This window comes from Salvelinus fontinalis, chromosome 6 (genome assembly GCF_029448725.1).
Source record: "Salvelinus fontinalis isolate EN_2023a chromosome 6, ASM2944872v1, whole genome shotgun sequence".
NCBI classification, from domain to species: Eukaryota; Metazoa; Chordata; class Actinopteri; order Salmoniformes; family Salmonidae; genus Salvelinus; species Salvelinus fontinalis.
The window spans coordinates 10,591,024-10,615,626 of record NC_074670.1 but is presented as its reverse complement, the minus strand read 5'-3'; the positions used below and the strand labels follow the sequence as shown (position 1 = coordinate 10,615,626).

The following is a 24,603-nucleotide window of genomic DNA, read 5'->3' as shown; positions in this document are numbered from 1 at the left end:
CATCTCTCTGAGAGGCAGACAGTGGGTACATAGTGGTGTTGAATCCATCTCTCTGAGAGGCAGACGGTGGGTACATAGTGGTGTTGAGTCCATCTCTCTGAGAGGCTGACAGTGGGTACATAGTGGTGTTGAATCCATCTCTCTGAGAGGCAGACAGTGGGTACATAGTGGTGTTGAATCCATCTCTCTGAGAGGCAGACAGTGGGTACATAGTGGTGTTGAGTCCATCTCTTCCGGTTCCTGTCAGAAGTAACCAGGAAACCAGGACTCTGGAGGTCTTTAATCAAACACTGTCACTCCTACCTGATCTTGTTCCTGTCAGAAGTAACCAGGACTCTGGAGGCCTTTAATCAAACACTGTCACTCCTACCTGATCTTGTTCCTGTCAGAAGTAACCAGGACTCTGGAGGCCTTTAATCAAACACTGTCACTCCTACCTGATCTTGTTCCTGTCAGAAGTAACCAGGAAACCAGGACTCTGGAGGTCTTTAATCAAACACTGTCACTCCTACCTGATCTTGTTCCTGTCAGAAGTAACCAAGAAACAAGGACTCTGGATGTCTTTAATCAAACACTGTCACTCCTACCTGATCTTGTTCCTGTCAGAAGTAACCAAGAAACCAGGACTCTGGAGGTCTTTAATCAAACACTGTCACTCCTACCTGATCTTGTTCCTGTCAGAAGTAACCAGGACTCTGGAGGCCTTTAATCAAACACTGTCACTCCTACCTGATCTTGTTCCTGTCAGAAGTAACCAGGACTCTGGAGGCCTTTAATCAAACACTGTCACTCCTACCTGATCTTGTTCCTGTCAGAAGTAACCAGGAAACCAGGACTCTGGAGGCCTTTAATCAAACACTGTCACTCCTACCTGATCTTGTTCCTGTCAGAAGTAACCAAGAAACCAGGACTCTGGAGGTCTTTAATCAAACACTGTCACTCCTACCTGATCTTGTTCCTGTCAGAAGTAACCAGGAAACCAGGACTCTGGAGGTCTTTAATCAAACACTGTCACTCCTACCTGATTTTGAACCACCATGTACATATTGAACACATTAATTACTGTAGACTCAGTGCTTTGTCCGCTCGCCATGCCGCCTCAATTATCCTGGCAAAGGGAGCGACAGCGCCATTGGCTGGCTAATTAGTGTCTTGCCCAGACATGACAGATTGGGCATGTACTCCCACTGTGCAGTCAGTGGCCGTATTTGAGAGCATCGAAGCCATGATGTATAATGGGTCAATTGTTACCGACTGACTGATCTGCAAATAATATTGAGTAGTTTTTTATGATGCAAGGTGATTTGTAGATTAGTCAGTCTCCCCTCACCTCTAAAGTCAGCCTAAAACCCCAAACACCAAGCAATGCAGATGTAGAAGCACGGTGGCTAGGAAAAGCTCCCTAAAAAGGCAGGAACCTAGGAAGAAACCAGAGAGGAACCAGGCTACATTCAGCCATTACTCTCTCTCTGTCTGCCAGAGGAACCAGGCTACATTCAGCCATTACTCTCTCTCTGTCTGCCAGAGGAACCAGGCTACATTCAGCCATTACTCTCTCTCTGTCTGCCAGAGGAACCAGGCTACATTCAGCCATTACTCTCTCTCTGTCTGCCAGAGGAACCAGGCTACATTCAGCCATTACTCTCTCTCTGTCTGCCAGAGAGGTTTCACATGTAGAGGAGATGTAGTTTCTGACTGTGTTGGAGGTTTGCCGTGTCATTGAAAGTATTACTGTGTCATTCAGATACAGTATATACCTTATGTGTGTCTGACAACCTTCCGGCAGCTTCCAGGACCTTGTTTGACAAATGAATGGGCTTCTGACTTTCTCTGTACAGAGACCCTTATTTTGTGTCTCTTCTATATAGTCACTCACTCACTCATTCAGTCACACACACTCACACAAGTCACTACCAATCACATCAGATGTGGAACGTTGGTATTGATCGTGCAGTGCAACACCTCAATGATGGCATTCTCCCTCTCCCTCTCTCTCTCTCTCTCCCTCTCTCGCTCCCCCAGTTTAAGGATCCTCTCATCATGTTGCTACTGGCCTCTGCTGTCATCAGTGTGCTCATGCACCAGTTTGATGATGCCATCAGCATCACAGTGGTAAGGAACCTCATCACCCCACAGGTTATTTATAGTATACCATTTAGTACTGTGAGTAATTCCATGGTGCTCCAGAAATGTCTGACAACAGATTAGACTGGGTACTACAGAGAATGGAGAGTTAAGCGCTAACCTATTATATATCTCTCTCCCTCTCCCCCACCCCTCTTTTTCTCCTTGACAGGCCATTATAATAGTGGTCACAGTTGCCTTTGTCCAGGTGAGACTTCTTTATTTGCCTTCACTCTGTGAACTGTGTTAGTTGTGACAGGGAGTCAGTCAGTGTGTTTCTCTGCAGATGTCATGGTGTATTCTCAGAGCACAAAGCCAGATGCCAAACAGATCACAGTGGAACGAAACAGACGGGGGGGGGGGGGGGGGGGGGGGGGGGGGGGGGGGGGGCTCGTCTCCGTAGCGAGAACATTGGAAATGCATTGCTGTTCCATCATTTATGAGGGGCATGAAAACTGATCAAAGCCATTCGTAGAGAGTTGTTTCAGCTATGCTCGCTCTGTTTCTCTGAAGGAATACCGCTCCGAGAAGTCCCTTGAAGAGCTGGGAAAACTTGTGCCTCCAGAATGCCACTGGTGAGCACTGCCTCGCTCAGCTCCAATGCTCTCTGCTATGTTTTTCTTACTCACCCATCACTAATTGTATCTACATATGGAATGAGAGTCAAACATGACAGTGGATGCAGCTTAGGACCAACGTCACTCCCATAGACTTAGTGCACACATCCTGGGATAAAGAAAGCACTGGTGCCTCCTGAAAGAACTGTAAAGGGGACATGGAGAAATTGATGTAATTTCCACTTCAAACAGGATCCAGAGGGCCAGATTTGCACTTACAACACAAGATCCCCCCCCCCTCAAAATACTCACACACACACACTCTTCCATATCCCCAGGCTGCTACAAGCTGTTGCCCTTGGATGCTGGTGGTGGAACTAGCATAGTGCAGGATAGCTTGCATACTGTAGCATTAGCATGGTCATTGCTGATTACAGTTCAATTCCCTCTTCTATCTCTCTCTCCTCTCTCTCGGTCTCGCTTTCTGTCTCTCTCGCTCTCTGTCTCGCTCTCCCCGTTTCTGTCTCTCTCCATCTCTCCCCCCTCTAGTGTGAGGGAAGGACATCTGGAGCGCATGCTGGCTCGGGAGTTGGTCCCTGGAGACACTGTCTGTCTCTCTGTTGGGGAGAGAGTCCCGGCTGATCTACGACTCTTTGAGGTGTGTTATAAACTCACACCTGTTAAGAAGCTGTAAGAGATACTGTCGTTCTCACTCTTACACATAAACATAGATCTGCAATGGGTGGGACTTCACTAGCTCTACTCAACAAAAAAAGCTGGCAGCAAAAGAATTGCTGAAGTGACTGGCAAACCTTTCACCCCCTCTCTCTCCCAGGCAACTGACCTATCAGTGGATGAGTCCAGTCTGACGGGAGAGACCACGCCCTGCTCCAAGTCCACGTCCCACCAGCCCACCAACAATGACATCACCTCCCGCAGCAATGTGGCCTTCATGGGAACCCTGGTGCGATGTGGCAAAGCCAAGGTACCTAGGATGTCTGTTGAAGGTCATGGTTGACCACAATGTCACATGACCCATCCCAACAGTTTACCAATAAGTTATGGAGCAGCACTTCTGGCTGGAAATGAAAGTTACAGATTGTGATTAATAGCGTCTTATATCATTGTGTAACTTTTTTGTTTTTGTAATATAGGGTATCGTCATAGGAACAGGAGAAAATTCTGAATTTGGAGAGGTTTTTAAGATGATGCAAGCAGAGGAGGCCCCTAAAACGCCTTTACAGAAAAGCATGGACCTGCTTGGAAAACAGCTCTCGCTTTATTCCTTTGGAATCATAGGTACTACATATTTCTTGTTGTTCTCAAATGTGCACATGTTCTCGTGGTCCTGAATGGCTCAGTAGGTAGAGCATGGCGCTTGCAACGCCATGATTGGTGGGTTTGATTCCCAGGAAACACACATATGTAAAATGTATCCGCGCATGACTGTAAGTCGCTTTGGATACTCAGTGTCTGCTAAATGGCATGTACAGTTGTGTGTGTATGTATATATATATATATGTATGTGTGTGTATATATATGTGTGTGTGTGTGTGTGTGTGTGTGTATATATACAGTGGGGCAAAAAAGTATTTAGTCAGCAACCAATTGTGCAAGTTCTCCCACTTAAAAAGATGAGAGAGGCCTGTAATTTTCATCATCACTTCAACTATGACAGACAAAATGAGAAAAAGAAATCCAGAAAATCACATTGTAGGATTTTTTATGAATTTATTTGCAAATTATGGTGGAAAATAAGTATTTGGTCACCTACAATCAAGCAAGATTTCTGGCTCTCACAGACCTGTAACTTCTTCTTTAAGAGGCTCCTCTGTCCTCCACTCCTTACCTGTATTAATGGCACCTGTTTGAACTTGTTATCAGTATAAAAGACACCTGTCCACAACCTCAAACAGTTACACTCCAAACTCCACTATGGCCAAGACCAAAGAGCTGTCAAAGGACACCAGAAACTAAATTGTAGACCTGCACCAGGCTGGGAAGACTGAATCTGCAATAGGTAAGCAGCTTGGTTTGAAGAAATCAACTGTGGGAGCAATTATTAGGAAATGGAAGACATACAAGACCACTGATAACCTCCCTCGGTCTGGGGCTCCACGCAAGATCTCACCCCGTGGGGTCAAAATGATCACAAGAACGGTGAGCAAAAATACCAGAACCACACGGGGGGACCTAGTAAATGACCTGCAGAGAGCTGGGACCAAAGTAACAAAGCCTACCATCAGTAACACACTACGCCGCCAGGGACTCAAATCCTGCAGTGCCAGATGTGTGCCCCTGCTTAAGCCAGTACATGTCCAGGCCCGTCTGAAGTTTGCTAGAGAGCATTTGGATGATCCAGAAGAAGATTGGGAGAATGTCATATGGTCAGATGAAACCAAAATATAACTTTTTGGTAAAAACTCAACTTGTCGTGTTTGGAGGACAAAGAATGCTGAGTTGCATCCAAAGAACACCATACCTACTGTGAAGCATGGGGGTGGAAACATCATGATCAATGATCCCAAACACACCGCCCGGGCAACGAAGGAGTGGCTTCATAAGAAGTATTTCAAGGTCCTGGAGTGGCCTAGCCAGTCTCCAGATCTCAACCCCATAGAAAATCTTTAGAGGGAGTTGAAAGTCCGTGTTGCCCAGCAACAGCCCCAAAACAGGAGATCTGCATGGAGGAATAGGCCAAAATACCAGCAACAGTGTGAAGACTTACAGAAAACGTTTGACCTCTGTCATTGCCAACCAAGGGTATATAACAAAGTATTGAGAAACTTTTGTTATTGACCAAATACTTATTTTCCACCATAATTTGCAAATAAATTCATAAAAAATCCTACAATGTGATTTTCTGGATTTTTTTCTCTCATTTTGTCTGTCATAGTTGAAGTGTACCTATGATGAAAATTACAAGCCTCATCTTTTTAAGTGGGAGAACTTACACAATTGGTGGCTGACTAAATACTTTTTTGCCCCACTGTATATATGTATATATACTGCTCCAAGCCAGTTTATACTGTGTCTATATATACTGCTCCAAGCCAGTTGAAGTCAGAAGTTTACATACACCTCAGCCAAATACATTTTAACTCAGTTTTCTCACAATTCCTGACATTTAATCCTAGTAAAAATTCCCTATTTTAGGTCAGTTAGGATCACCACTTTATTTTAAGAATGTGAAATGTCAAAATAATAGTAGAGAGCATGATTTTATTTCAGCTTTTATTTCTTTCATCACATTCCCAGTGGGTCAGAAGTTGACATACACTCAATTAGTATTTGGTAGCATTGCCTTTAAATTGTTTAACTTGGATCAAACATTTCGGGTAGCCTTCCACAAGCTTCCCACAATGTTGGGTGATTTTTGGCCCATTCCTCCTGACAGAACTGCTGTAACTGAGTCAAGTTTGTAGGCCTTCTTGCTCGCACACGCTTTTTCAGTTCTGCCCACAAATTTTCTATAGGATTGAGGTCAGGGCTTTGTGATAGCCACTCCAATACCTTATCTTTGTTGTCCTTAAACCATTTTGCCACAACTTTGGAAGTATGTTTGGGGTCATTGTCCATTTGGAAGACCTATTTGCAACCAAGCTTTAACTTCCTGACTGATGTCTTGATGTTGCTTCAATATATCCACATACTTTTCCTTCCTCAATATGCCATCTATTTTGTGAAGTGCACCAGTCCCTCCTGCAGCAAAGCACCCCCACAACATGATGCTGCCCCCCCGGTTTCCCGGTTTGGATGGTGTTCTTCGGCTTGCAAGCCTCCCCTTTTTCCTCCAAACATAACAATGGTCATTATTGCCAAACAGTTCTGCTTTTGTTTCATCAGACCAGTGGATATTTCTCCAAAAAGTACAATCTTTGTCCCCATGTGCAGTTTTTTATGGAGGTTTTGGAGCAGTGGCTTCTTCCTTGCTGAGTGGCCTTTCATGTTATGTCGATATATGACTCGTTTTACTGTGGATATAGATACCTTTGTACGTGTTTACTCCAGCATCTTTACAAGGTCCTTTGCTGTTGTTCTGGGATTGATTTGCACTTTTCGCACCAAAGTATGTTCATCTCTAGGAGACAGAACGCGTCTCCTTCCTGAGCGGTATGACGGCTAGGTGGTCCCATGGTGTTTATACTTGCGTACTATTGTTTGTACAGATGAACGTGGTACCTTCAGACGTTTGGAAATTGCTTCCAAGGATGAACCAGACTTGTGGAGGTCTACATTTTTTTTCTGAGGTCTTGGCTGATTTCTTTTGATTTTCGCATGATGTCAAGCAAAGCGGCACTGAGTTTGAAGGTAGGCCTTGAAATACATCCACAGGTACACCTCAAATTATGTCAATTAGCCTGAGTCAATTAATCAGAATCTTCTAAAGCATGATATACATTTTTGGGAATTTCCCATGCTGTTTAAAGGCACAGTCAATTTAGTGTATGTAAACTTCTGACCCACTGGAATTGTGATATAATGAATTATAAGTGAAATAATCTGTCTGTAAACAATTGTTGGAAAAATGACTTGTGTCATGCACAAAGTAGATGTCCTAACCGGCTTGCCAAAACTATAGTTTATTAACAAGAAATTTGTGGAGTGGTTGAGAAACGAGTTTTAATGACACCAACCTAAGTGTATGTAAACGTCCGACTTCAACTGTATATACTGCTCCAAGCCAGTTTATACTGTGTAAATATACTGCTCCAAGCCAGTTTATACTGTGTGTGTATATACTACTCCAAGCCAGTTTATACTGTGTAAATATACTGCTCCAAGCCAGTTTATACTGTGTGTATATATACTGCTCCAAGCCAGTTTATACTGTGTGTATATATACTGCTCCAAGCCAGTTTATACTGTGTGTATATATACTGCTCCAAGCCAGTTTATACTGTGTGTGTATATATACTGCTCCAAGCCAGTTTATACTGTGTGTGTATATATACTGCTCCAAGCCAGTTTATACTGTGTATACAGGTATATTGTATACTCAGAGTTCCCCCCCAAAGAATGTAAGACGGGCAGTGCGCCACCTTCCCGGACTGGCAGCGCCACTATATAATCATAAAAATATATAATGAATTATATATATTTTTTTACTTATTTATCATTTAAGGCATTTTTTTTGCTCTAGATTGCATGAAATGGCAGTTACAGGTGTTGAAAAACTCAGCAACACCACCTTGTTAAAAAATCCTGGGGAGAACCCTGAGACTGTTAATGCTCCCAGCCAGTTAATCGTGTGTGTATATATATATTTGTGTGTGTGGTCACTTAGAAATGTCCTTGTTTTGTCCATTTAAAATTGATCAGAAATACAGTCTAGACATTGTTAATGTTGTAAATGACTATTGTAGCTGGAAACGGCAGATTTTTATAGTTTTTTATGGAGTATCTACATAGGCGTACAGAGGCCCATTTATCAGCAACCATCACTCCTGTGTTCCAATGGCACGTTGTGTTAGCTAATCCAAGTTTATCATTTTAAAAAGGCTAATTGATCATTAGGAAACCTTTTGCAATTATGTTAGCACAGCTGAAAACTGTTGTGCTCATTTAAAGAAGCAATACAACTGGCCTTCTTTAGACTAGTTGAGTATCTGGAGCATCAACATTTGTGGGTTTGATTACAGGCTCAAAATGACCAGAAACAAATAACTTTCTTCTGAAACTCGCCAGTTGTATTGCTTCTTTAAATGAGCACAACAGTTTTCAGCTGTGCTAACATAATTGCAAAAGGTTTCCTAATGATCAATTAGCCTTTTTAAAATGATAAACTTGGATTAGCTAACACAATGTGCCATTGGAATACAGGAGTGATGGTTGCTGATAATGGGCCTCTGTACCCCTCTGCACGCCTATTCCATAAAAAATCTGCCGTTTCCAGCTACAATAGTCATTTACAACATTAACAAGGTCTAGACTGTATTTCTGATCAATTTGATGTTATTTTAATGGACAAAAATGTGCTTTTCTTTCAAAAAGGACATTTCTAAGTGAGCCCAAACTTTTGAACGGTACTGTATCTATAGTTAATGCTCCCAGCCAGTTAATGCTGTCTATATAGTGGTAATGCTGTCTATATAGTGGTAATGCTGTCTATATAGTGGTAATGCTGTCTATATAGTGGTAATGCTGTCTATATAGTGGTAATGCTGTCTATATAGTGGTAATGCTGTCTATATAGTGGTAATGCTCCCAGCCAGTACATGGCTAACCACCACTAATGAGTGTTGCCATGGGTTTCAGGGGTGATCATGCTGGTTGGTTGGCTCCAGGGGAAACACTTATTAGACATGTTCACCATCGGTGTCAGGTAAGCCCCATTTTGTATGTTCCATATATGCAAATAGTACAGTGCTTTGTATAAATGATGTGTTGCCGTTGTTTCTGTCATTGTCAACATATCCCAATATATGGGCATATTCTCTACCATAGACGTCTAATCCAACAACACAGTATGTTTAGTGTTCCCCAGGGCAGAATGCCATGTGAAAGATCTTTTGATACCACTAATTCATTCAGTGTGACATCTGAGTAGGTTAGCAGAGCGTAATGGGGGATTTGATGGGTGTTGTCACGTGCCTGGTTACGGAGGTGAGCGCAGTAGTGTAAGGGTTCAGATTACACTTCCTGTCATTTTGTTATTTTTTAAGTAAAGGAAACCCTGTAATACAATCACACAATTGGGGTCACGTCATTGTGGTGATTTTAGCAAGACAGTGTTTTCTCTTTCACAGGAGATCAGAGATTGTATCGTTCCTCATCACTTCTTTGCACCGTCAGTACCTCGGGGTGTGCAGCTAACCTTGTTAACCTGTATTTACATTACAGTGAAAGTGTTCTTTTCTCACACCTGGAAGGTGAAGTGAGGTGTTGTGAATAAAGTTGGTAGGAATGCCAATGTACACACACACACTGTGCACTCTCTTCAAGTAAAGACTTAGCGGTTTTCCGCTCTCGTCTCCTCCCTCTTCCTCCCCTCTAACCCCAGCCTGGCGGTGGCAGCCATCCCTGAGGGTCTACCCATCGTGGTGACGGTCACCTTGGCCCTCGGTGTGATGAGGATGGTCAAGAAGAGGGCCATTGTCAAGAAGCTGCCCATCGTGGAGACACTTGGTAGGGTCTGGCGGAGGTAGCCGAGCTCTGCCTTTAACACTCAGTTTGGTGTGTGTACGTGTCTAGTTTAATTTGACCCGATCACTTCCTCCATCATCCAGGCTGCTGCAACGTCATCTGCTCAGACAAGACGGGGACTCTGACCAAGAACGAGATGACCGTCACTCACCTGTTCACCGCCGATGGACTACATGTTGAGGTACACAGTGTGTGAGGCTAGTTCCTCATGCCTAGTTTAGGACTGTTATTTAGTCATCTGGCAAGGTCTTTACCGTAAATGAGAATGTGTTCAAAGTCAATTTATCTTGTGAAATGAGGGTTTACATCAAAAATATTTTTGTGGGATGTTTGTTGATCTTCATTGTTTTGCTGTGTCCTCCATGTTGTCCTCTCTGCCAGGTGACGGGCGTGGGTTACAATGGAGCCGGGGAGGTGTTACTGCACGGGGAGGAGATCCACGGCTTCTCAAACACCTCCGTCAGCAAGATTGTAGAGGTGAGAAACTGGGACAGATACGTGGTCATTGGGGTAAATCTCAATACTCTGAAGTGACGACTTGGTCTGCACTCATTTAATAACGCCGGAGAGACACCGAACATGTGGTGAACTGGCCCTCTACGACGGCATGGGTAAAGGATCTGGGCTAGCATCTGATGTCATAACCGCCTGTCCTTCTGCTCTCTGATAGGCTGGTTGCATATGCAATGACGCTGTCATCAGGAACAACACCCTGATGGGACGCCCCACTGAGGGGGCCCTCATCGCCCTGGCCATGAAGGTATACATACATACATACATACATACATACATACATACATACATACATACACACATACACACATACATACATACATACATACATACATACATACATACATACATACATACATACATACATACATACATACATACATACACATTTCATTGCTAGCCGACGCCGTTAGCGCCCTGGCCACAAAGCAGTAAGCACACACAAGCGTTATGTGTGTCTGTGAGAGCCCTTCAGATTATTAACACACGGGTTAAGTGTGTGTCTGTGACCCCTTCAGATTATTAACACACAGGGGTTATGTGTGTGTCTGTGAGAGCCCTTCAGATTATTAACACACGGGTTAAGTGTGTGTCTGTGACCCCTTCAGATTATTAACACACAGGGGTTATATGTGTGTCTGTGAGACCCCTTCAGATTATTAACACACAGGGGTTATATGTGTGTCTGTGACCCCTTCAGATTATTAACACACAGGGGTTATATGTGTGTCTGTGAGAGCCCTTCAGATTATTAACACACAGGGGTTATGTGTGTGTCTGTGAGAGCCCTTCAGATTATTAACACACAGGGGTTATATGTGCGTCTGTGAGAGCCCTTCAGATTATTAACACACAGGGGTTATATGTGTGTCTGTGAGAGCCCTTCAGATTATTAACACACAGGGGTTATGTGTGTGTCTGTGAGAGCCCTTCAGATTATTAACACACAGGGGTTATATGTGTGTCTGTGAGAGCCCTTCAGATTATTAACACACAGGGGTTATATGTGTGTCTGTGAGAGCCCTTCAGATTATTAACACACAGGGGTTATATGTGTGTCTGTGAGAGCCCTTCAGATTATTAACACACAGGGGTTATATGTGTGTCTGTGAGAGCCCTTCAGATTATTAACACACAGGGGTTATATGTGTGTCTGTGAGAGCCCTTCAGATTATTAACACACAGGGGTTATATGTGTGTCTGTGAGAGCCCTTCAGATTATTAACACACAGGGGTTATATGTGTGTCTGTGAGAGCCCTTCAGATTATTAACACACAGGGGTTATATGTGTGTCTGTGAGAGCCCTTCAGATTATTAACACACAGGGGTTATATGTGTGTCTGTGAGAGCCCTTCAGATTATTAACACACAGGGGTTATATGTGTGTCTGTGAGAGCCCTTCAGATTATTAACACACAGGGGTTATATGTGTGTCTGTGAGAGCCCTTCAGATTATTAACACACAGGGGTTATATGTGTGTCTGTGAGAGCCCTTCAGATTATTAACACACAGGGGTTATATGTGTGTCTGTGAGAGCCCTTCAGATTATTAACACACAGGGGTTATATGTGTGTCTGTGAGAGCCCTTCAGATTATTAACACACAGGGGTTATATGTGTGTCTGTGAGAGCCCTTCAGATTATTAACACACAGGGGTTATATGTGTGTCTGTGAGAGCCCTTCAGATTATTAACACACAGGGGTTATATGTGTGTCTGTGAGAGCCCTTCAGATTATTAACACACAGGGGTTATATGTGTGTCTGTGAGAGCCCTTCAGATTATTAACACACAGGGGTTATATGTGTGTCTGTGACCCCTTCAGATTATTAACACACAGGGGTTATATGTGTGTCTGTGACCCCTTCAGATTATTAACACACAGGGGTTATATGTGTGTCTGTGAGAGCCCTTCAGATTATTAACACACGGGTTATATGCTGTGTTGTCTCTCTTGTCGTGACGTGTGTTTTGTCCTATATATATATATTTTTATCTTAGCCACATCTTAGTGTGGGAGCGACTGCCTTGGTAACGGTGTGTGACTTGACAACGCTGGCGTAATTACAATTGGAGATTAGAACTCGTGTGTTTGTGTATATGAGTGTGTGTGTGTGTGCATATGTATGTGGGTGAGACACTTCCAGACTCGGTTCGATGACTGTGTGTCACCAACAAGAATACACACTCCTACAAGTGTGACTAGAAAACGAACCAGTCCCCAGAGGGAGAAACTATCACACGCTCACTCTCTCTGACACACACACACACACACAAAGATGAACAGAAGCCGGTCACCAAAGTATGTTCCCTGCAGATGGGTCTTGAAGGGCAGCAGCAGGAGTATGTACGTCTGGAGGAAAACCCTTTCAGTTCAGAACAGAAGTGGATGGCCGTCCGCTGTGTCCACCGCACTCAGCAGGTCAGTCAGTCCAGAGCACCAACACCCTTACTCCTTTCCACATTCACTGTTTCTTCTACGTAACATGGACACAGCGAAGAGACATTGTATCTGTAGTAGTGTTGTCCTATGAGGTTCAGTGTGATGAATGTGTCATGGTGTTTTCTGTCCTTGGTGATGTGTTACCTCAGGACCAGCCAGGTGTGTATTACATGAAGGGGGCTTATGAGCAGGTCATCCGCTTCTGTAGCTACTACCACAGCAAAGGTGCAACACTACCTCTCAACCACCAGCAGAGGGAGCTCTACCAGCAGCAGAAGAGTTACATGGGATCCTCAGGCCTCAGAGGTAAAGGGAGGTTGGTGGAAGTGGCCAGTGTCATTGGCCCGATTCCAAGTAAAGCCCTACCTTTTTTCCTTCGAGGATTGCTAAAGTAACAACAATGTCTTGTTTTCCGGCGCAGTTCTGGCTTTTGCGTCGGGTTCGGAGATGGGCAACCTGTCGTTCCTGGGCCTGGTGGGCATCATCGATCCGCCCAGGTCAGGGGTCAAAGAGGCTGTGGGCACGCTCATCAGCTCAGGAGTGGCCATCAAGATGATCACTGGAGACTCCCAGGAGACAGCTGTGTCCATAGGTGAGGCGCGCTTGTTTTCCTCTCTATCTTCATCTCTCTCCCACTTGTAACTTGTAATCTCCCCCCACTTGTAACTTGTAATCTCCCCCCACTTGTAACTTGTAATCTCCCCCCACTTGTAACTTGTAATCTCCCCCCACTTGTAACTTGTAATCTCCCCCCACTTGTAACTTGTAATCTCCCCCCACTTGTAACTTGTAATCTCCCCCCACTTGTAACGTGTAATCTCCCCCCACTTGTAACGTGTAATCTCCCCCCACTTGTAACTTGTAATCTCCCTTTTGTAATCTCCCCCCACTTGTAACTTGTAATCTCCCCCCACTTGTAACTTGTAATCTCCCTTTTGTAATCTCCCCCCACTTGTAACTTGTAATCTCCCTTTTGTAATCTCCCCCCACTTGTAACTTGTAATCTCCCTTTTGTAATCTCCCCCCACTTGTAACTTGTAATCTCCCTCTTGCAACCTCAGAGATACATTTTTAGCAAAAAACGTATGATGAAATGGGGATGCAATATCTGACCGTGCGTGTGTCCTTGTGTGTCCTCAGCGGGCCGTCTGGGAATCTACACCAAGGGCTCCCAGTCTCTGTCTGGAGAGGAGGTGGACCAGATGGACCTCCAACAGCTGTCTCAGATGGTGCCCAGGGTAGGAACATATCAACACACGCAGGCTCTAATACACTGTGACTTTCTCTGACTCACAATCCTTATTCTTTAAATAATACAGAGTGTACCGTCTTCACATATTATTGTCCTAAGTGGACAAATAAAGTTGTTGGAATTGAATTGAATACCTTCATTACGTTCACATGTACGTTGTAAATGTGCATCAAGGAACAGAGAAACGCACACGTTGCTCTTGCTGATCAAAGAACAGAGAAACCCACGTGCTGCTCTTGCTGATCAAAGAACAGAGAAACCCACGTGCTGCTCTTGCTGATCAAAGAACAGAGAAACCCACGTGCTGCTCTTGCTGATATCACTTATTTGTGTTAAAGCTTACATGTCGCCCTCTTGGCCTTCGTCAGAGCTTTTATTAAATGTGAACATCATCCTTATCAAGCTGTAAAACACTCAAACACAGAGCTGGGTGAACAGGGTGATGTCTAACAGGGCTGGGTGAACAGGGTGATGTCTAACAGGGCTGGGTGAACAGGGTGATGTCTAACAGGGCTGGGTGAACAGGGTGATGTCTAACAGGGCTGGGTGAACAGGGTGATGTCTAACAGGGCTGGGTGATGTCTAACAGGGCTGGGTGAGCAGGGTGATGTCTAACAGGGCTGGGTGAACAGGGTGATGTCTAACAGGGCTGGGTGAGCAGGGTGATGTCTAACAGGGCTGGGTGAGCAGGGTGATGTCTAACAGGGCTGGGTGAGCAGGGTGATGTCTAACAGGGCTGGGTGAGCAGGGTGATGTCTAACAGGGCTGGGTGAACAGGGTGATGTCTAACAGGGCTGGGTGAACAGGGTGATGTCTAACAGGGCTGGGTGATGTCTAACAGGGCTGGGTGAGCAGGGTGATGTCTAACAGGGCTGGGTGAACAGGGTGATGTCTAACAGGGCTGGGTGAGCAGGGTGATGTCTAACAGGGCTGGGTGAGCAGGGTGATGTCTAACAGGGCTGGGTGAGCAGGGTGATGTCTAACAGGGCTGGGTGAGCAGGGTGATGTCTAACAGGGCTGGGTGAACAGGGTGATGTCTAACAGAGCTGGGTGAACAGGGTGATGTCTAACAGGGCTGGGTGAACAGGGTGATGTGAACAGGGTGATGTCTAACAGGGCTGGGTGAACAGGGTGATGTGAACAGGGTGATGTCTAACAGGGCTGGGTGAACAGGGTGATGTGAACAGGGTGATGTCTAACAGGGCTGGGTGAACAGGGTGAAGTGAACAGGGTGATGTCTAACAGGGCTGGGTGAACAGGGTGATGTCTAACAGGGCTGGGTGAACAGGGTGATGTCTAACAGGGCTGGGTGAACAGGGTGATGTCTAACAGGGCTGGGTGAACAGGGTGATGTCTAACAGGGCTGGGTGATGTCTAACAGGGCTGGGTGAGCAGGCTGATGTCTAACAGGGCTGGGTGAACAGGGTGATGTCTAACAGGGCTGGGTGAGCAGGGTGATGTCTAACAGGGCTGGGTGAGCAGGGTGATGTCTAACAGGGCTGGGTGAGCAGGGTGATGTCTAACAGGGCTGGGTGAGCAGGGTGATGTCTAACAGGGCTGGGTGAGCAGGGTGATGTCTAACAGGGCTGGGTGAACAGGGTGATGTCTAACAGGGCTGGGTGAACAGGGTGATGTCTAACAGGGCTGGGTGAACAGGGTGATGTCTAACAGAGCTGGGTGAACAGGGTGATGTCTAACAGGGCTGGGTGAACAGGGTGATGTGAACAGGGTGATGTCTAACAGGGCTGGGTGAACAGGGTGATGTCTAACAGGGCTGGGTGAACAGGGTGATGTCTAACAGGGCTGGGTGAACAGGGTGATGTCTAACAGGGTGATGTCTAACAGAGCTGGGTGAACAGGGTGATGTCTAACAGGGTGATGTCTCCTCCAGATCGTGGTGTTCTACCGGGCCAGCCCCAGACACAAGCTGAAGATAGTCAAGGTGAGAACCCAGCCAAGTGTCAGCCAGTTGGCATGAGATGATGTGTGAATGCCCGTTCTGTGTAGGCAGAGCCTGGCCTGGCAACATGTGGCTCCAAAGCCCTGGGAAGTCTCTAGAAACTCCCACCGCAATTTGTGACATTCAGTGACGGGGAAGTGTCTACAGAATACCTGGTGGTTTTCCAGTCACTAGTGTTACGAGTGCTAGTGAAGAAAATGAAAATCACACAATTATTAGAAAATACACTCCATTTCAGATCCCTTTAATCTAAAGGAATGAGTTCAATCAAGATCAGGGAACTCGATTCATTAACTAAAAACTGTTGTTCTTTCAGGAGTTTAATTCATGACTATAATGTGGATTTATTACAAGGGTTGACTGTTCTATCTCCGCGCTCCCTCTCTCATTCCAGTCTCTCCAGAACATTGGTGCTGTGGTGGCGATGACGGGTGATGGTGTGAATGATGCCGTAGCGCTGAAAGCAGCAGACATCGGCGTTGCCATGGGCCAGACTGGCACTGACGTTTGTAAAGAGGCAGCAGACATGATCCTAGTGGATGATGACTTCCAGACCATCTTGTGAGGAAACTTTTAGAAACAGTTTGCAGTAACACTTTATACTGTTACCCAGTTTGCTAATTCTTTTGGGCTTCAAAGCCATCATGATTTCTAGAAATGTGTCTTTGCTAGGATAGCAAAATGAGTTAATGTTTCTGTCATTCTGTTTGGTCCTAGGTCTGCCATCGAGGAAGGGAAAGGCATTTACAACAACATTAGAAACTTTGTCCGCTTCCAGCTGAGCACGTGAGTGATGGACAGCTACCTTTTTGATAAAAAGATTCCTTGAAACAATGCTGTATGGGCCACTTTCTTATAAATATTATTAAATTGGCATTATTGTGTTTCCTAGGAGCATTGCAGCGCTCACCCTCATCTCCCTGGCAACGCTGATGAACTTCCCCAACCCTCTGAACGCCATGCAGATCCTGTGGATCAACATCATCATGGACGGACCTCCCGCTCAGAGGTGACACTACACAAAGCATTATGGGAACTGTATTCTTTTGTCATGAAAATTGTCTGCTCTCAGTTTCACAAGATTTGATATAATAATAATAATAATAATTTCAGAATTTGGGGGGTGATTATATCTGTGCTGTTTCACACATGTACAAGTGTGTATTATACGCATTTGTGTGAAATGGAAATGTATTTGTTGCATATCCCAACCCTGGGAGAGTGGGGTCACGGCCAGGGTCAGCCATTATCAACGGTAACCCTGGAGCAATTAGGGCACATCGACAGGTTTTTTCCCCCCACCTTGTCAGCTCGGGGACTCAAACTAGCGAGCTTTCACTTACTGGCCCAAATCTCTACCCGCTAGCCTACCTGCTGCTTTCATATTTAAATCCACCAGATTTAAAGTCACAATTACTGATGCTTTGTGTAAAAATAGTTTGTGGTAATTACCGTAGATGGAAATCCATGTAATCCTCTGTCATCCTTAGTCTGGGAGTGGAGCCAGTGGATAAGGATGTCATCCGGAAGCCTCCGAGGAATGTACGGGACAGCATCCTCACACGCAGTCTGTTAGTCAAGGTGCTGGTGTCGGCACTCGTCATCGTATGCGGCACCCTGTTCGTCTTCTGGAGAGAGGCAAGTAGTTGTAGTCATAGTAGTGTTCTTGATCATTCAGGGAAGCATGATCAAACTTCTATCAAATCACTATTATGACTGGCCTGTTACAATCACTATTATGACTGGCCTGTTACAATCACTATTATGACTGGCCTGTTACAATCACTATTATGACTGGCCTGTTACAATCACTATTATGACTGGCCTGTTACAATCACTATTATGACTGGCCTGTTACAATCACTATTATGACTGGCCTGTTACAATCACTATTATGACTGGCCTGTTACAATCACTATTATGACTGGCCTGTTACAATCACTATTATGACTGGCCTGTTACAATCACTATTATGACTGGCCTGTTACAATCACTATTATGACTGGCCTGTTACAATCACTATTATGACTGGCCTGTTACAATCACTATTATGACTGGCCTGTTACAATCACTATTATGACTGGCCTGTTACAATCACTATTATGACTGGCCTGTTACAATCACTATTATGACTGGCCTGTTACAATCACTATTATGACTGGCCTGTTACAATCACTATTATGACTGGCCTGTTACAATCACTATTATGACTGGCCTGTTACAATCACTATTATGACTGGCCTGTTACAATCACTATTATGACTGGCCTGTTACAATCACTATTATGACTGGCCTGTTACAATCACTATTATGACTGGCCTGTTACAATCACTATTATGACTGGCCTGTTACAATCACTATTATGACTGGCCTGTTACAATCACTATTATGACTGGCCTGTTACAATCACTATTATGACTGGCCTGTTACAATCACTATTATGACTGGCCTGTTACAATCACTATTATGACTGGCCTGTTACAATCACTATTATGACTGGCCTGTTACAATCACTATTATGACTGGCCTGTTACAATCACTATTATGACTGGCCTGTTACAATCACTATTATGACTGGCCTGTTACAATCACTATTATGACTGGCCTGTTACAATCACTATTATGACTGGCCTGTTACAATCACTATTATGACTGGCCTGTTACAATCACTATTATGACTGGCCTGTTACAATCACTATTATGACTGGCCTGTTACAATCAGTAGTATTATGACTGGCCTGTTACAATCAGTAGTATTATGACTGGCCTGTTACAATCAGTAGTATTATGACTGGCCTGTTACAATCAGTAGTATTATGACTGGCCTGTTACAATCAGTAGTATTATGACTGGCCTGTTACAATCAGTAGTATTATGACTGGCCTGTTGCAATCAGTAGTATTATGACTGGCCTGTTGCAATCAGTAGTATTATGACTGGCCTGTTACAATCAATAGTATTATGACTGGCCTGTTGCAATCACTATTATGACTGGCTTGTTACAATCAGTAGTATTATGACTGGCCTGTAACAACCACTATTATGACTGGCTTGTTACAATCAGTAGTATTATGACTGGCTTGTTACAATCAGTAGTATTATGACTGGCTTGTTACAATCAGTAGTATTATGACTGGCCTGTTACAATCAGTAGTATTATGACTGGCCTGTTACAATCAGTAGTATTATGACTGCCCTGTTACAATCAGTAGTATTATGACTGGCCTGTTACAATCAGTAGTATCATGACTGGCCTGTTACTACTGATTGTATCGTGACTGGCCCGTTACAATCAGTAGTATCGTGACTGGCCCGTGACGAGCAGTAGTATCGTGACTGGCCCGTGACGAGCAGTAGTATCGTGACTGGCCCGTGACGAGCAGTAGTATCGTGACTGGCCCGTGACGAGCAGTAGTATCGTGACTGGCCCGTGACGAGCAGTAGTATCGTGACTGGCCCGTGACGAGCAGTAGTATCGCGACTGGCCCGTGACGAGCAGTGGTATCGCGACTGGCCCGCGACGAGCAGTGGTATCGCGACTGGCCCGCGACGAGCAGTGGTATCGCGACTGGCCCGCGACGAGCAGTGGTATCGCGACTGGCCCGCGACGAGCAGTGGTATCGCGACTGGCCCGCGACGGGCAGTAGTATCGCGCCTGGCCCGCGACGGGCAGCCGTATCGCGACTGGCCCGCGACGAGCAGCCGTATCGCGACTGGCCCGCGACGAGCAGCCGTATCGCGACTGGCCCGCGACGAGCAGCCGTATCGCGACTGGCCCGCGACGAGCAGCCGTATCGCGACTGGCCCGCGACGAGCAGCCGTATCGCGACTGGCCCGCGACGAGCAGCCGTATCGCGACTGGCCCGCGGCGAGCAGCCGTATCGCGACTGGCCCGCGGCGAGCAGCCGTATCGCGACTGGCCCGTGGCGAGCAGTCGTATCGTGACTGGCCGTAGTATCGTGACGAGCAGTAGTTTTGTTTTTGTGTTCATAAGATATGTTTTTTTTCTCCGGGACATTGTTGCCTTCTTTGATAATATGGCTGATGTTTGTTTATTGGTCTTCTGTGTGCTGTCATGACGCGGTCTGCTGTGTACTGTCGTGACGCGGTCTGCTGTGTACTGTCGTGACGCGGTCTGCTGTGTACTGTCGTGACGCGGTCTGCTGTGCACTGTCGTGACGCGGTCTGCTGTGCACTGTCGTGACGCGGTCTGCTGTGCACTGTCGTGACGCGGTCTGCTGTGCACTGTCGTGACGCGGTCTGCTGTGCACTGTCGTGACGCGGTCTGCTGTGCACTGTCGTGGCGCGGTCTGCTGTGCACTGTCGTGGCGCGGTCTGCTGTGCACTGTCGTGGCGCGGTCTGCTGTGCACTGTCGTGACGCGGTCTGCTGTGCACTGTCGTGACGCGGTCTGCTGTGCACTGTCGTGACGCGGTCTGCTGTGCACTGTCGTGACGCGGTCTGCTGTGCACTGTCGTGACGCGGTCTGCTGTGCACTGTCGTGACGCGGTCTGCTGTGCACTGTCGTGACGCGGTCTGCTGTGCACTGTCGTGACGCGGTCTGCTGTGCACTGTCGTGACGCGGTCTGCTGTGCACTGTCGTGACGCGGTCTGCTGTGCACTGTCGTGACGCGGTCTGCTGATTTACTTTTGATGTGGAATGTGTGTTTTCAGATAAAAAAAATAAAACTCACTGATCACATTTAATAGTGAATCCAAGCCAATCCCTACCTATTTCCTGTATCAGTTGACTTGTATTTCCATCAATGCGTTTGTATCTCCTCCTCTCAGCTTCAGGACAATCTGATCACTCCCAGAGACACCACCATGACCTTCACCTGCTTTGTGTTCTTCGACATGTTCAACGCCCTCAGCTCACGCTCACAGGTGGGTGCACTGCTGTGCCCTGTACAGGATGAAGGATAGAGATTAGTGGGCAGAAACATGTCACCTAGGACCTGTTGTTGATTCATGATGACGGTCTCTGTTTCTCTATCTCTCTGTCAGACTCGTATGGTCCATGAGATGGGCCTGTGCAGTAACAAGATGTTCTGCTACGCGGTGCTGGGTTCCATCATGGGCCAGCTGGCGGTCATCTACTTCCCTCCACTGCAGAGTGTCTTCCAGACAGAGAGCCTTAGCATCTTTGGTAAGAAAGACATGTTAGCCCACTGAGCTAAAGATTAAACCTAAGCCTTCAGGGCCTGTATTCATAAAGCGTCTCAGAATAGGAGTTCTGATCTAGGATCAGTTTAGCCTTTTAGATCAGAATCATTTGGAGGGTGCTTATATTTGTCCTGTTACGCACCAGTGAAATGGAAACCATTGTACAGAGCCCCTGGGCGCAAATTAGTTAAGTGCCTTGCTCAATTCAAACCAGCGACCTTTCGGTTACTGGCCCAACGCTCTAACCTCGGCTACCTGCTGCCGTAATGGACGGGGACGGGGGGGGGGGGGTTGATCCCTACATCAGCTCTCCTGTTCTGAGACGGACCCTGGTCTGTTAGGGATGGAGGGGATGGTTTATATGTGCTATAGTAACAGTCCATCTCTTCTTCCCTTCCAGACCTGCTGTTCCTGGTGGGCCTCACGTCCTCTGTCTGCGTGGTCTCTGAGGCCATAAAGTGGGTGGAGAGGTGGAGAGCGGTGAGGGAGAGGAGAACCACAGTGGCTGAAGAAGACTCCTTCCACGATGTATGACGCACATTGCGTTCTGTGTGACAGAGTAGATAGGGGAGCGGAGGGGGCGGGGCTGGGTTGTTTGTGGGTGGGGGGTACATGTAGATGGGATGCAATGGTTATTTGGTCTGAACACAGGGACTGGAGAGAGACCTCAAACAGTTGTTGTCCCTCGCTGGTATTCACTGTTCAGTCATGGACTGTAAGTGGGCGAGGAGGATCTCAACCTTAGTGCCCCCCTGCCCTCCACCTCTAACCTGCGAGAAGCATTGGCGTGCTGCTTTCAGACTGTACCATCCTCCAGGAACTCAGGAGGGGATTTATTTATGAGACATTGTAACTGTTGTTCATGTGGCAACTATTCATGTCTATAGTGTCGTGATCTGAGAGGACAATGTTACTGCTCGTAGATCAGCTACTCACGTCTAGGTATTAAGACCAATTAAGGACAGCATAATTGTTCGTAGATTAACTATTCATGTCTTGGGGTTCATGAACATAAACGGAATTTTGTAACTGTTCTTAATTCGTCACCACCTTGCTTCGAGTGCAGGTAGCTAACCATAGCTTTGTGGAAGTCTAGAGATGTTACTTTCATGCATTCCAGCTTTTCATGCTCGTAGCAATCTCACCATCAACTTTGAACCAATTAAGGATTGATAATTGTGAGCATACTTTTGTTTTGGTATAGACTTTAGGAAGAGTTGACCACTAAACCTTGTTATTTTGGTGGTTTAATATAATACATTTTCTTCAGATAAGTTTGGTTTTTCTCACAGATTAGGACTGATGGCCTTCATTTGGCGTTTCATTTAATTCCACTCTGGCTATCTATTTAGTTGCCCCTGGAGACACTGTGTTTTGGACCATCACTCCGCAGTTTATTTTCCCAGTGATCAAGCAGTACTATACAGTTAATTGTATCCCGGTCCCCAGCCACGGTCTGCCTCCCCAACATCCTTCACTTGCCCTGTATCAAACCTACATTATTTTTCCCATTTGGGGAATTAACTGTTTGCCTTGAATGAAAGGCAGAGATATTTGGTCCAGTGCTGTCAACATTTTATTTTTTCTGTGTTTTCTATATATTTTCACACTATGAGGTTGGAATAGTACTGTGAAATTATAATGCCCTTTTAGTGTAAGAGCTGTTTGAAAAATGTCAGCCTGTTTTGGTGGAATGGAGTTTTGGCCTGCTTGATGACATGCCAGTAATAGCTGGTTTTCAGTTTCCCCCTCCCCACTCAGCCACTCCTAGACAGTCATAGCAACATTTTTGCTTGAGGAAATTCCTCTTGCTAAGAAGATATTTTAGTTTGTTTTTGACCGCTTTTTGATTGAAGAAAGTCACTTTAAGGTACTTATTTGTTACCCAGAAATGATTTGATATTGTGATAAAAACAGCCGCAATGGGTCTTTTAATATTCTGCCTCTATTTTACACACTGTAAATTAAGTGCAAATATTTATCTCCATGACAACCATTTACTGTACATGCACTGTTCATATACATTTTGCCTGTGTTTTGGGTCAAAAGTGCCCATTTTTAAGCACATTTTTCTCTTCCTGCTCTTTCCAGAAGCCTCTGAGGCCTTGTTTTGGTACAGCTAGACATACCTGGGTTGTATTTCACAATGCAGAATCACTCAATTAACAAGCTTGTTTTGATAATCATTTACATTAAATATAATCGAATTCCCAGGTTTATAAGGACGGGTTCAGTTGATAATGGGTTATTTTAGTCATACCCATTCCAGGTTTATATCTTTATGAACCAGGAGATGGAGTTGTTTCAGCATTTTTAGGACAGGGAGCTAATTCATTGATGTTGCTTTCCGAATTAGTTTTTGTCTGTGCTATGGATATGGCAACAGAAGTCCTCTACCTACAGCAGCACCTAGCGGGTGCAGGCTCACATCGCCAGCTCTTTCTATTAGACATGTTCTTTATTTTCCAGGAGATTATACTCTCTGCTTTGGTCCATTTGACAGGCCAAATCAGCTACAATTATTTTTTATTTATGATTTTTTGTGTGTGTTGCACAGCTGAAGACAGTACTCTGTTGTGATAGTATGAGAATAAATCTGTACATTTAATGAAAATGTGTGTATATATATATGTATTTGAAGTGTGTTTTAACTGGGTGGAGGGTTTGTGTCATGTTTTCACTATAACTGACACCAATTCTGAAATTCTCCTTTTTGCTCAGAAAATTACAATATTTGTTTTTTTTTCAGTTTAAGATTTCCATATAAAATATACTGCCAAAGCAGAGATAGACTTCAGTGTGTATACCCAATAATTCTCAAGAATAGCTGGTTTAAATGTTATTTTTCATTTAGATAAAATATTTCCAGTGCAGCAGTAATGTAACAATACATGGGATTTATAGAGCTATTTTCAAAGACCAAAATACTCTTTACAGCAGCGGGCGAAGAAATAAAAACAAATTTAACAAAGTCAAAGTTATCATAAGCTTTATATATATTATAAATGTTTCTGTCTTTATCATTTTATAAAATCTACATCTATCTTTTATAAACTTTGTTTTTAGCATTAACTATAAAATATGTCAATGACAGCCATAAAATGTACACAAATAAAAGGCAGGTCTGGTGGGGGATGGGTGTGCCTCAACCAGTGGCAAAGTAGACTGAGACACACCAATGGTCTCTAAAAACACCTCATGCTGCACTGACCTTGGAGCCTAAGGAACAGTGCAAGATAATGAGAATCAATTTGAGAATCAACAGCAGTATGTTTCAATATAGTTTATACTATATCATACACAAGGATACATACAGCTAGACACTGCATCAGTTAACTGTTCTGCAGCACTGGGCAGGACGGCTTCAACCATGCTGCTGGTCAGGTTCTTGCCTTCCCTGTAATACTCCTCCACGTCATCCACTGGGGGTCTCTGACTGCTG

General features: G+C 45.1%; 1 protein-coding gene across 2 annotated transcripts in view; it reads left to right on the top strand.

Annotated features, from left to right (window-relative positions):
- Positions 1-23,775, top strand: part of atp2c1 (ATPase secretory pathway Ca2+ transporting 1) — a 48,846-nt gene extending 25,071 nt beyond the window's left edge. For both annotated transcript variants that reach the window (XM_055924855.1, XM_055924853.1), the window contains 23 exons: positions 2,023-2,112; positions 2,297-2,332; positions 2,638-2,699; positions 3,231-3,339; positions 3,517-3,666; positions 3,836-3,980; positions 8,940-9,006; positions 9,685-9,809; positions 9,911-10,008; positions 10,209-10,304; positions 10,498-10,587; positions 12,659-12,763; positions 12,934-13,090; positions 13,206-13,376; positions 13,925-14,022; positions 15,928-15,978; positions 16,391-16,557; positions 16,714-16,782; positions 16,889-17,005; positions 17,487-17,634; positions 20,787-20,882; positions 21,003-21,144; positions 21,562-23,775. In XM_055924855.1, coding sequence (XP_055780830.1) covers positions 2,023-2,112; positions 2,297-2,332; positions 2,638-2,699; positions 3,231-3,339; positions 3,517-3,666; positions 3,836-3,980; positions 8,940-9,006; positions 9,685-9,809; positions 9,911-10,008; positions 10,209-10,304; positions 10,498-10,587; positions 12,659-12,763; positions 12,934-13,090; positions 13,206-13,376; positions 13,925-14,022; positions 15,928-15,978; positions 16,391-16,557; positions 16,714-16,782; positions 16,889-17,005; positions 17,487-17,634; positions 20,787-20,882; positions 21,003-21,144; positions 21,562-21,695 — 2,523 coding nt within the window. In that variant the 3' untranslated portion in view covers positions 21,696-23,775. The remainder of the gene's footprint in view (positions 1-2,022; positions 2,113-2,296; positions 2,333-2,637; positions 2,700-3,230; positions 3,340-3,516; positions 3,667-3,835; positions 3,981-8,939; positions 9,007-9,684; positions 9,810-9,910; positions 10,009-10,208; positions 10,305-10,497; positions 10,588-12,658; positions 12,764-12,933; positions 13,091-13,205; positions 13,377-13,924; positions 14,023-15,927; positions 15,979-16,390; positions 16,558-16,713; positions 16,783-16,888; positions 17,006-17,486; positions 17,635-20,786; positions 20,883-21,002; positions 21,145-21,561) is intronic.
- Positions 23,776-24,603: the final 828 nt, after the last annotated feature.